Source organism: Perna viridis, chromosome 11, assembly GCF_037379345.1.
Source record: "Perna viridis isolate PV_CMFRI_1.1 ecotype Kerala chromosome 11, ASM3737934v1, whole genome shotgun sequence".
Lineage (NCBI taxonomy): Eukaryota > Metazoa > Mollusca > Bivalvia > Mytilida > Mytilidae > Perna > Perna viridis.
Window position 1 is genome coordinate 12,958,125 of NC_142455.1, and position 14,089 is coordinate 12,972,213.

At 32.6% G+C, this 14,089-nt stretch overlaps 1 protein-coding gene across 1 annotated transcript in view; it reads left to right on the forward strand.

Annotated features, from left to right (window-relative positions):
* The window catches only part of LOC148603039 (multidrug resistance-associated protein 1-like), a 45,857-nt gene extending 33,463 nt beyond the window's left edge, over nt 1-12,394 (forward strand). Inside the window, exons 24-31 of the mRNA XM_088553361.1 lie at nt 197-396; nt 991-1,114; nt 2,261-2,362; nt 3,259-3,405; nt 4,439-4,597; nt 5,928-6,094; nt 8,226-8,420; nt 8,631-12,394. Coding sequence (XP_088409487.1) covers nt 197-396; nt 991-1,114; nt 2,261-2,362; nt 3,259-3,405; nt 4,439-4,597; nt 5,928-6,094; nt 8,226-8,420; nt 8,631-8,745 — 1,209 coding nt within the window. The 3' untranslated portion in view covers nt 8,746-12,394. The remainder of the gene's footprint in view (nt 1-196; nt 397-990; nt 1,115-2,260; nt 2,363-3,258; nt 3,406-4,438; nt 4,598-5,927; nt 6,095-8,225; nt 8,421-8,630) is intronic.
* The last annotated feature ends 1,695 nt before the right edge of the window (nt 12,395-14,089 follow it).

Sequence of the window (14,089 nt, forward strand, 5' to 3'; positions counted from 1 at the left end):
TGAGTCAGTGCAAAATATGTATTTTAGTTACCTCTGTTTAACAGCGATGTCACAGATGAATTGATATGTCATTGGAAATTGCCGATATTTTTTTGTATCATACGAGAAGCTGAGATAGAAAATACCAAACTGTTAGAACAATAGAAAAAACAAAAAGTTACAGATAAACATATGTGATGAAATTTGTCTTTTACAGAGATTTTACATACCATCATCTCGTCAGCTTCAGAGAATGGAATCTACTTCAAAATCACCCATCTTTAACCACTTTAGCGAAACATTGAATGGAGCTACAAGTCTTAGAGCTTATAAAGCACAGAGCAGATTTATACAGGAGTCTCTCTACAGAGTAGACAAAAATACAAGTTTTTATTTCACCAAAATTGCTTCTCAGAGGTAACACATAATTATGAATAACATCATTTCAGAAGTAATTGGTATCCTCAAATTACTGGTAAAGTACTTTTACAGTATATATTTTCTTAATGTATTCTTTTGAAGTAATAGAAATACATGAATTGTGAATAATGTATGCTGTTGGTATCACTTGTAGTTGGATAGCATATTTTCATATAGGAAATTCATTAAAGTTCCATATCATGAGAGGCCTTCATGTAAAAAAAAACAAAATTTGTTTTCTTTCTGGACTAACAGTCATATTCAATTATAATAATGATGAAAAAGAAACTGTCCTTAAGGGCTATTCCATAAGATTTTCCATATCATGCTGGACCATTTAGTTATTATTTCAGTGAAATGCATTGAAAATGAACATTTCAAGGGCAGATAACTCTGTCAAAAACCTTATTTTTCTAAGATTTTATTGAAAAATTTTTGAGCAAATCAAATCAAAGTCAAATAATGGTCTTTTCAAATAGAGAAAGCATCCTTGAGTGATATTTTATTGTCAGATCAGTGAGGTTTTGACATGAATGTTTCTGATTTTTCCCGTTTTGCCGCATTCTTACAAACACTTACACTTAATTGTAGATGGCTAGGATGGCGGCTGGAGTTAGTAGGGAATCTGATTGTATTTGCTGCAGCACTTTTTGCTGTCTTAACACCTGATTTGGAAGGTGGAGTTGTTGGATTGTCAATTTCATATGCACTGCAGGTATTTTTTGATTAATTTTTTTTAATGATGAAGAAAAAGTGAGATATTTTGTAAGTATGTACAGTGAAACCCTTTGGACTGTGATATTTCTTTGGTTTAGACAGGTGTTTAGTTTACCATGGTTCAAAATACATTTGATTTGATGAAAATGGACATAACTGTTGAAGTCAGCAATATGTTTGCATCATATTCAATTTCTTTAAAGCCTATTAAGCATTCATTTGTAATAGAATGAAATAAATCCAAGTTATTTTGATGCTTAGATAGTATTGATGTAAAATGCTTTACACAAACGTTCCAATGATTTGTAAGTTATGTCCCTTACCCTAGGTTAACCTCCTTAAAGTTTCTGGTTTTGACATGTTTTTGGATTATTCAGGGTTTGGTTTTAGACAGATTTCACTGTGTGAAGTTACCTTTTTTGTTGATATCAATTTCCAGGTTTCCACAATTTTATTTTGGTCATGGAGTTTTAATGTCTTTATTTCAGTACATGTTCCAAATTTTTTTTATCAATTTTCACATTTGGTTTGAGAATTGATATGAATTTATGGTTTGTTCAAATTAACAAAATATATAAAGTACGGTTTCCCATGAAACATACATGTAGTTTTACAATGGGAATGCATCAGTAATGATACCCTAAACTGTTTTTTTTTTCATGGGTATTTATCTTTATGTTGCTTGGTTTAAATTCTTTGTTTCTAGATTCTAAAATTAACATCAAGATGTGTAGAATAATAAAAAATGATGCAAATGTGCACTTCCATATTTTTGTCATTGCAAGTGCAGCTAAAATTAACCACTGTAAAGATAGTCTTTCTTGGGTAATGGGATATATTACAGCTCATACAATGATGATTTTCAGGGGATAGAGTTGGTCTTTCATTGATAAAAATAACATTCACTGGAGGAAATGCCTATGGTAGTAGACTGAGCAGTTGAAAAGTAGATTTAAATCTGATGTAAAACAGTTCCATAAAAAATGATTGACAGTTTAAATCTTTTCAATTGTCCAGACAAATACCTTAAGAAATTCATGACATTATTGTTATATTATCAAAGAAGAACCAACTCTATCCCCTGAATGTTGTCATTTAATGTGCTGTAAATTTATAAAATGATATACATGTATTTACAATTTAGATCACAGGTGTTCTGAATATGTTGGTGAGGACTACAAGTGATTTAGAGACTAATGTTGTATCTGTAGAGAGAGTGAAGGAATATGCTGAGGTGGAAAGGGAGGTAACTAACAAATTTTAATGATAATTGTCTCCCTTGTCTAATGTGACTGTAGGTCTCAGTATCGTATTAATTTTCCCATAGACTTCTATAGTGAAGTGCATATTTTTAGGATTTTAAAAAAAATATGTAAATTGTTCAATAAAACTTTCACTTATGTAGTATTTCTAAGGACATGTGAAAAAATAATTTCCCGCAAAGAAAATAGGGTGAGTCCACGAAGATTGGACAGAAAAGTAGTCTTGAACTATAAATAGCCATTTTCCCTACTTTCACTTTCGTTTTGCGCTCACCAAACCAACCTTTTCAGTGGAACATTTTTATGATATTATGTTAGATTTTCTTTTAAAAAAGTTCTTCACCTTACAGTGTGATGTTTGCTCTATTTTTTAAGTCATTGTTCATATCTTTTGACAAAACATTAGTTTGTAGAGAGGCAAAACGAAAATGCACTATATTTTTATAGCATCCATGTTTTGACGTACACCCGCTCAGGGATATGCAATACGATACTGGGAATAGCCCGGTTATTTGCATAATTTTTACTGGCAAATAGGCTATGCAATTAAGCGGAATCCACTGTACCTGTAACTAAGTCCAATCTCTTATATACTGGCGGTTAATCAACTTTTAAATCTGTCCATCTGTTCCTACACTTTACAGCTTCTTTTGAAGCCGATAATTAGATACACATGTATTTGGTATTATGTTTTTGAATGATGACTCGTACTGTGTTCAATAATTGATTCCTGATAATCTTTTACAGGTATAGAAATTACACTTTATCTGGTGATAAATGACATTGCTACTCTCGAGATTTGGAGAATTTTAGATTAAAATGCAATATCTAAATATAAAAAAAGAGGTTTGGAGGCACAATATTTATGTACTAATTTCAGGCAGAATGGATAAATCCAAACAAGAGGCCCCCTGGTGACTGGCCATCTGTGGGAGAGTGTAGTTTTGAGAATTATATGACACGGTACAGAGCTGGCCTTGACTTGGTCTTGAAGGGAATTAATTGTAATATAGCTGGTGGAGAAAAGGTAATGGTTAATGTTTACAAAGCTGATAGTAAAGTTAAACTGTAGATTAATCTACTACAAGGAGTATCTTTTGTTGTGGGTATCTTACCTATTTGTACAGAAATAAATATTTCAATGGGCTATCAGTGTTTGATATACATATATACTGTAAGCAATTTATTTTGCTAATTTCATGAGCAGGAAAAAATCCTGAAAGAAAATTGCCATGTAATAAGTTCCTTCATTATAGAATACAACTAACATTGTGTGTTAGTCTCATAATAGTTACTGTAAAACCTATCCAAGCTGAACCCTGAATAAACCTAAACCTAATCCTATCTCAACCAGAGACTTCTGTAGATCCACTCTGAATAAACCTAAACTTAATCCTGTCTCAACCAGTGACTTCCGTAGATCCACCCTGAATAAACCTAAACCTAATCCTGTCTCAACCAGAGACTTCCGTAGATCCACCCTGAATAAACCTAACCCAAATCCTGTTTCAACCAGTGACTTCCGTAGATTCACCCTGAATAAACCTTATCCTAATCCTGTCTCAACCAGAGACTTCCGTACATCCACTCTGAATAAACCTAAACCTAATCCTGTCTCAACCAGATACTTTTGTAGATCCTTTCATATTGGTTTGAATGTATTATGAACCTGAGAAATCCAAACATCTGTCTAAACTGAACAAATTCTATAGGTGTTTGTATTTGACAGGTTTAAGTGTTCAAATTGATATAATGAAACACAAAAAATATCAATTACATGTATCTGCAAAAGTATTAGAAAATTTAATCCTTAGAACACTTAAAAAGTTTCACATGTAAGTGAAATTGGCAAAAGGGCTTTCAAGGGGGAATATGATGAGCACAAAGGGACTCTATTGATATACAGTATGTAAGGAGAATTGTAGTTCATGAAAGTAACATGAAAATATAAGTTTCAGGTGACCCCATATTTTCATTTAAGAATCTGATTGTATTCTAGATGAGTGTTCTTTTTAGCAATCTATAAAAGTATCTTCTTTAAATTGTTATTAATTTGTCAGGTTGGAATTGTGGGAAGGACAGGAGCAGGTAAATCATCACTGACAATGGCATTGTTCCGCTTGATTGAATCAGCTGGTGGTAAAATCTCTATTGATGGTCAGTGTATTGCTGATATGGGGCTTCATGATCTGAGACAGAAATTGACCATATTACCTCAGGTGAGTGTTGATTCTAAACTATGTGTCAGTCTTTCTGCTGTCTGTCTGTCTGTCTGTTGGTGCATTTGCAGATATGGAAGTTCATGATTTAAGGTTAAGACTGACAATATTTCTTCAGTCTGGTAAGTTATCATTTTAATTTTTAACCTTCCTTCTGAAAAGGGGGAATAGTATGGGGCAGATAGAAATCATTGTGCCATGCAGTTAATCTGTCAGTCCAAAACTACACAACATGTCTTTAACTGTTCAATAAAATTGTTACATCTTCTATAATGATTGAATATCAATTAGCATGTGTATGAAACCAAATTATTTTTTAGCTTTATATAGATCTTGCAAAAAATGCTATACCTCTTAAACTATATACAATGGATTTGAATTTTTAATCTTTCGGTGAATGTATGGAGTTGTGTATTGATAAAAGTTTGTTGTTGTTTGGTGTTTGTTAGGGGAGATAATCAAGGGTTTGGAAGTGGATGCAGGGTATATCTATTTTATAAGCAACCTTACAGTTCTTCCAGTTACACTGTCAACAAGTTTTGAGTATATATGATTTTCATGTAATGTCCAAATGTTTGTCATTCTTCAAGTTTTGTTTGACCCTGAATGTTTTTTACTTTGAAGATGGAATGATTAATAATTTCCTATAAATAACAAAATAATGTACCATATAGTCTGAAATTTTCACCAGGTTCATCTATGGATATGAAAATAAAAAGCAGCAAAAATTTAATTCCTGTATTCACACAGTCCCTGAACCAATCCTCGCAACTATTTGACGGATCAATGACCACTGACTGATAGATTGGTGATGGATCAATAACCGATGACCAGTGACCAATCTGACGGCTGTTTTGTTATGTAAAATGATCGGTTCATGTAAATTTAAGAATTTCCATTGGAACAAATCCAATGTAATACCATATTGAATTTACCTTAAATTTAAGATAGTAAATCCACATATTGTATTTTGTTAAACAATAAACCAAATGTAGAATAATAATGAAAATAATTAAATAATGTTTAAATCTATTGAATTATGTAAATATGTGTAAAAATGTACACACAAAGCAATGGATCTATTAAATACATTGACTGCTCTGTAGTCACATGATGTAATCACCTGTTTAATGGATCGGTTCGATGGATCGATGACTGATTGGAAGCTGATTAGTGATCAATGACCTATCACAATTTTAGTTGCTTGGATCATTTCAGGTGCTGTAGAGCAAATCACAAAATTTTGCCCCCACTAAAACTACCCACTATACTGCATATGTATTATAAAGAAAGATGTCAAATTTATAAAGAAAATGAATCTCTCTTTCAGGATCCTGTTTTATTTTCTGGGTCATTAAGGATGAACCTTGACCCCATTGATCAGTACAATGATGACCAAATATGGAAGGCATTGGAGCATGCTCATTTAAAAACATATGTGAATGGGTTGGCTGAAAAATTAAGTTACGAATGTGGAGAAGGTGGTCAAAACTTGAGGTGAGAAAATTTATCAACTGTATAAACTTGGGATCTTCAAAGGGATAATAAGACAATGCCCTCTTCAAATTGTTTTAGTGTTGTTTTTAAGTATTTCATTTCTGCTAAAGCTCACATCATCAAATATGCACATCATTTGTGACATTACACATCTGGCAAACATTATGTAATAAAATATTATTTTTCTTGAATATTTATCACATTCTCATTTGAAAAGTGGTTGACTTCCAACATAATTATGATTCATACTTTTTTAGCTCACCTGGCCTTAGGCCATGTGAGGTATTCCCATTTCTTGGTGTCTGTAATTGTCATCATCATCGTTAACAATTTCTTCAAACATCTTCTTCTCTTTTTGCATGAAACTTATAGCAACTGTTCCTTAGAGTATCCTGCACAAAATGAACATTTAGATTTTTGATCGGTTGAAAAACAAGGCCGCCATTTCTAAAAATAGAACATAGGTGTCAGACAGCAGATTTTGCATATATTTCCAAAACCATTAGGTTTAGCCAAATTCTGATGTAGGGTTAAAGTATTCAGCATGATGAAATATATTTGTGGTCAAATTTTAGTGAAAATCTGTTGATCCATGTCGGAGTTATGACTTTTTTTGGATGTTTTTTGCTGTTTTTGATGTTATTACTTTCCAAAATTTCCTCTTCAGAAACTACTCTAGAGAATTCAATGAAAGTTGGTATTTTCGGTTTTTAGGGTATCCATAACAAAATGACCGTTTGGATTTTTGATGGGTTATACAACATTGCTGCCATTAATAAATATAGAACATAGGGGTTGTACAGTAGTTTTTTGCATATATCTCCAAAACCGTTAGGTTTGGCCAATATCTTTCAATTGCTGAAATATCCTTATTATAAGGCCTACAAAGTCTCCCAGAGATCAAAGTTGTCAGACGACTCCATGTAAGGGTTATTGCCCTTGAGAGGTGAAAAATGACTTTTTTTTTTTTTTTTTTTTTTTTTTTTTATAGTTTTCAGCCAATATCTGTGATAGATAGAATGAAATTTTCAATTGCTGAAATGATTCTTATTATAAAGCCTACAAAAGTCTCTAGGGATCAAAGTTGTCAGAAGACTCCATGTGAGAGTTATTGTCCTTGAAAGGTAAAAAAAATATGTTTTTTGCAGTTTTCAGTCAGTATCTTGAAAACTATAATAGAAAGAATGAAACTTTCAATTGATGAATTCATCCTTGCGATAAGTCCTACCAAAGTCTTCATGGATTCAAAATTGTCGGACAACTTCTTGTTAGCGTTATTGCCCTTGAAAGGCAAAAATTTAACCAGGTGAGCAGTTCAGGCTCCTGGGAACCTCTTGTTTGTACTACACTTTAATGAAAAATAACCAATACATTTCCTGATCTGCTTTCATATTCCCAAGTCTACTACTGGGATATGGTCTCATATCACCTATTAAGCTGACCAGTCAGGTTGCAGGATTATTTTGCATATTTCACTCCATTAGAGAATATGTATATTGTTACACATTTATGCTTGGGTTGTCATGCTATAATACGGAAAACCTGACCACAAACCATAGTGGTGCACCTTGTTGGAAAAGATGTCATGCTCCTTGCAGGTTAAAGAACCTTGCTGTAGTATTCGATAGGAGTAGGAACCTTTGCACTCTGCCACAGGAGGCTAAGTTGCTCGACCTTACCCATCCCTCCCATTTTCTAGTGGCAATCAAAATTTTTCTACCCTATTATCCTTGTATCCCATCCCTTTTTTTTCATTTCATCGTCTGAATATAGCTGAAATATTGCTGCTCGGACATTAAACCTCAACAATCAATCAACAATCAATAGAACCATGCGAAAGCAGGAAGTAGGTAATTGGTGCATACATGTACCTTTTAGAATGCCTAATAAACTACATTTTCAACGATGGCTTGTGATAGTTGGGTTTAGTACACATACTTGCCAAGTGACCTTGATCCTGCGTGTTGCACCGGCATCACTCTAATGACCCACTGGGTTACTGAAATAAAATACAATGACCGACAACGATCTGCATATGAAAAATCATAAAAACTTTGGTGAATTGTTTATAAATACATATTTTAATTTAAGCTCCCTTTTAATTTTTTGAAAACTTCTGATTACATTGCAGTGTTGGTCAGAGACAGCTGGTGTGTCTTGGAAGATCCCTATTACACAAAACTAAGATTCTGATTCTGGATGAAGCTACAGCAGCTGTAGACATGGAGACAGATGAACTGATCCAGAAAACGATCCGATCTGAGTTCAATGATTGTACAATACTTACCATTGCTCACAGACTTAACACTATCATGGATTATGACAAGTAAGCTTTTAATGTACTGTGAAACATTTCTATGAATCCCTTTGTTTGTAAATTAAGTTTGTTTTAATGCTTATATTAGGAAAAGGGTCTAAATGGATATAATCACATTTTTACAATGCAGTAGAGTTGCCGTAATGATTACTTATTGTATTCAGATTGAAATAACACCTCAAACAAATGTAATATTTCACTTCTAATTTTTTTTTGTAGAATAATGGTACTTGATGCTGGGACAGTTGCAGAATTTGACTCCCCAACCAAATTGTTGGAAGATAAATCGTCCATCTTTCATGGAATGGCAAAGGCTGCAAATCTTGTTTCCTGATTCGTAGATTATGTAAAGCTTGTGTTTTGACTCTTTTCCTTATGAAGCTGGTATCAGGGTCTATGGTCTGTGGTCTATGGCAGAGATTTTTGTACCCTCATTTATTTTTATAGAAGCATAATGGTTCACGATTACAAACAATTTTCAATTTGTTGAAGGAATTAGAGACATAGGGTTCTTATTTTTTGTCTCACCTAAGGCAATTTTTAATTTTGGTTTGGAAAAGTTATTTATTATGTTCATCTTTCCCTTTAGTAGTTAGAAAACTGAATTATCCATGGTTAATTTTTGAAAGCTGGCTTTGATTATGGGAAAGTTATTTTTTGTTTGGAACTTTACCAAAGAAAAAAAATCCTAGAATATTGTGTAGTTGTTTTTATAGCAAATGCAATAGTTTTCTTCAGGAAAAAGTAAATCTTTCCTTGAAAGAGTGATCATGACCTAATAAATTGTCTTATGTAATTAATTGGGCATAGACATGCAGATTTAGACTTACTATCTTGAAAAATTTCAAATACCCATGAAATGATGAAAAAAAGTTAAAAGTCCTTGTTAATTTATCTGACATTTTCTCAGGTCATTCAATCAAGGTAACACCAAATCAATTTCCAGAAGTTAACTATTTTACTGCCTTACTCTTAAAAGGAATGCAAAGCTGCTTTAAAACTTAAAGTATAACCAGCATTTTATCACAAAGTATTCCATTACAAAGGGGAATGCCCTGCTAGTTTATGACAAAACCAGCATTTACTTCTTCTTAGATCTTCTAGGATCTGACAAAATAAAAGGGGAGTCTCTAACTGTCTAATCAAACAATTCAGAAATAGCATTCCACATGAGAGTCATGCAAAATGTGATGCATGGTTGGATTTTATTTTTGATATTTTGTTAAAAATTTCATTGTAAACAGAAAGTAATATGTCATTTTTCATTTAATTCTTGTTCATAGAAGATGAAAATCGCATAAAATGTACTTTAGAATTCAAAATTAAGGGAGGTAACTCTGTATATGATACCAAAATACAATAGAAACTGTTAGATTTTCAATGCGGATTATGTCCTTAAAGCAGACAGATTGGAATGAATAATTATACATTTCATCATACAGATCTATAAAGCAACTTAATAACAAAAATAAAAATATGTTGCCTTTTTTGAGGTGTATCACATTTTACAGAATTTGCATGATTCTTACAAAGACTACTACTTAAACATTATGAACAGTTCAGTGAAACTGGTCTTAGCTGCACCATGGATACCCTGAAACATCTCATTATACAGACTCTTTTAAATGTCATTTCATATCAGTTTTTGTTTATTTTGATTTTTGATAAACAAAACACCTGTCTAAACCAAACCAATCCTTAAGGAGGTAGACCTAGGATAAGGGATACAACGCTTAAACAATCATTTAAACGTTTGTATTCAGACTTTTTTTTATCAATCTCATGTAAGCATCAAAGCAACTTGGATTGATTTCACTCTGTTTCAAATGAAAGCTTGAAAGGTTTTGGTGAAATTGAATATGTCCCTTACCCTAGGTCTACCCTCTTTAGTCCATTAGGAGTTTGGTTTAGGTAGATTTCACTGTATATTTTATGTATGATTATGAGATAAATATAATTATATTAATTACCTGTCATTGCATTAGTGTTCCTCAGCATTTCTACCTCTAGTATTATATATGCAGCTATTTTGACATAAACTTTTTTTTCTAATTTTTCTATCTTTTTCTGCCCTTTCAACAGTATAGATTTTTATTATGTTTTGTGTGTCTTGCTTCAGTTTCATTTAAAAATCTCAAGTTGAAAATTTCCTCAAGTCCTGTGTTTTTCCTCAAACCTTCAATTTCAAGTGATCTGATTGGTTGAAATTTGAGTAGAGGAAAGATTTGAGGAAAATCTCAATTTGATATGTTTTTGAAACTGGACCATGTTTGTATACCACTTTTAACTTTTAAGTCTGTGTTGTTAAGTTACGGAGGTATATAGAATCATCATTGTTAGCTTGATTAGGAGCACAGGAATCAAATTATATTGGCAGCTTTACATACATTACACTCCATGTAAGTTTTGCTTTTCGTTGTCCATGATCAGTTGTACCTGTACGATTGTAATTCGCTAAAGATGGTCTTGCTTTGTCTTTTAAGGAAGTTTAAATTAAAGAATTAATCTATTTATTTAAATAACATATGTTGATCATCAGAGACCATTGAAGATGCTTGTCTTAATGTGCCAACAGCGATTTTTTTTTGATAGTGAAAATATATTATCATTTTCGATTGTTCTTACTGCCTGATTTTTGTTACTGCCATGTTACACACACTAAACAAATCAGCTATTTTCAATGACATCACATCAATGGATCGTGACATCAACAATAAACAGAATATGCCAGTTTTGAATGTCTTTACAGATCATCACACCTCGGCCTAATGGGGCTCACTGTGATATTTTCTGTCTCCACTTCAAATATCTGTATAGAATGTCATGAAATACAGTGAAACCTGTCTAAACTCAACCCTGAATTAACCAAAAACCTGTCTAAACTCAACCCTGAATTAACCAAAAACCTGTCTAAACCAAATCCTGAATTAACCAAAAACTTGTCTACACTGAACCCTGAATTAACCAAAAATCTGTTTAAACCAAACCCTGAATTAACCAAAAACCTGTCTAAACCAGACAAGTTTTGAAGTCCCATTGTGTCAGTTTAAATGAATTTTGAACCTGGATAAATTGCACATCTGTCCAAACCAACCAAATTCTACAGTCCGAAAGGGGTTCAGTATAGAGAGGTTCTACTGTATGTCATGAAATGAGCCTTAAGCTTTGGTGCAGTGCAGAAAAAGGGTAGTACAGATTAGCTTATTTATTATTATATGGTGTTGGTATATCAGTAATAGATTGAAAGGTAAGGGGTACCTGTTCTAGACTTAGGCATACCAATCTCACACTACTGCTTAACAGCCTGATGCATCACTGGGGGGCGGGGGTGCTCCAGCGATTTCCATTTGTGTTCTCTCTCTTATCAACTAAACTTTTCTAGCATAAATGGGGCCCAGGGCCCTCCTTTAATTGAACCAGCCCTATGAGCACAGTAAAACTTATAAACAAATAAACTTTGTTTTCATCCTTTCTGAAAGTTTTTTTTTTAATTTTATCTAAAGGTGCTATATAAATGGTATACTGAAGAAAAAAGAACTGTTTGAAAGGTACCAATTTTTGTGGTATTTGTTGATCAGTTTGATTTATCATTTTGATAAAATAATTCAGTCCACAAAATACAAAAACCATGAAAAATTGATACCAAAAGACAAAAAATGTGTATGCAATAAGAATGTAAACAAGCAATATATTTCTTACTATATTTTATCTGTTATCTATATCAGCATGGCTACAAAAAGAATTACCTCTTCTGAAAAACTACAGGTGCCTAGTATGATAAACGTTTTATATTTTTTATTAAATATGTACGGCTTATATTTGTTGTTATTTTTTTATTAGTTGAGTTATGATACAAGATTTCAATTGTGCTGTAAATTTTTAATGGATATTGACTTTTTGTAGTGTGGCATATATACATGTACTAGTAGTTGTATTTTATTATAATTTTTTTTTTTTCATAGTAATAAAAAATTTGAGATAAATATTATTTGCTTTTTATTATATGTAGTGTACTGTATGTTATTTTAGAACAGTTATTTTGTTTAAGAAGCCGTTTTTATGAAAATCAGACAAGAGTTGATTCATATAACAAAAAATGGATACAGGGAAAGATGTCAAAGAGATGACACTCTCACTGGGATGAAAAATGTCAGCATGCAAGTCAAAAACCCATCCGATTCACTTCTTTTTCCAACTCAGTAGCAGTAACCAGTCTTAATTTGTCATTTGGCTGTTGCACTTTTGAGTACAAATGGATTGTGTATGAAACAGGCACTTTGCAAGAGTAATTATTCTTGATTTGCACTTTGCAAGCGTTACTGTTCTTGATCTGGTAGATTTAAGTAAGAAATAAATGTTTAGTTTTTATTATGGTGTCAAACTCTGTTTTAAAAAAATTGTTCATCTATTTTACATCGCAAATGCATTCTTTCTCAAAATTGAATGTTAAACCAACAGTTAAAGAGAAATAAATTGTGCAAAATTTTGTTGCTTTTATGGAAACTGTAAAATCATTTTCTGAGCCATCCATTGCCATTTTTAGAAAAAAAACTTTGTACTATTGGACATATATATATGATGTAAACATTACAATGGAACAAAAAAATAAGTGGGATAAAAATTTACCTTGTGCCACCTATATCATAGAATCTGCCCGAGTTTTTCATGGTCATCCTCTTAAAAAGATAAAGATCTGTATACTTTCTTTTAATCATGGATGCTGACCAAAATTCAGCGTTTGTTAAGTGGGTTTTTCTGCACCTTGAATCACATCTACATAGCACTGGCAGTGTCTGAATATTATGTGGATCAAGTGACACTTAACTCTAAGTGATGGGGAGAAAAAGAGCTTTCAATGGATTAATGCTAGTCCTATAAATATATTATGGTTATCAACCTGGTCTATCTTGAGAATTTCATCAGCACCTGACCAACATACGAGAGGTCACAGAAATAAATTGGTTTCTAAGTAAAAATCTTTTCACCACCGAGTCAAAATACAAAATAGCAATATCATCATACTGTATTGAAAAAAAAAAAAACAGCATCATATATACATTTTGTCTTGAGGAAATATGTTTCTTCCATTGAAAAGTACAGGTTCATTAGAGGATGTCTCATTTTAACCTTTGACACCTGACCCAAAGACAAATTTCTGGCTTAAGATCGGAGACTTTGGAATGGATTCAAAGAGAACAAAAATTTGAAATGTTTGTAAGAAATTAGAATGAGAGATTGATACATTTTATTGCAGCATTTAAGGTGTCTTTCATTTTTGAATGTACTTGAAGGTCTCACATTTCATGAATTCTGCAGTCCTATATTGGTCTGGTATACTCCAGCAATGCTAAAGGTTGTCTGGCAAGCTATTTTCTGACTTGGTTGGGGTATGGAAGAACGGAATTCCAACCTCTTAAGTTGTAGGAGTAGGTCTGGTACAGAGCCAGTCAGTAAAATTGTGATACAGGGCTGCCAAGCTATGCATAAAATTTGGCAAAAATTGGAAAGAACAATGACAAAAAACAATAGATCGAAGAAATATGCTGCTTTAAAACGTGCATGGTAATAAATGGTGAATGTGCAAATTCCGATGACTATCCAGTATAAATTAGAATTAGGACCAATGTAAAGGCATATCCCCATTCAGACAGATTTCAGAGAGCACCCAAAACTGCTTC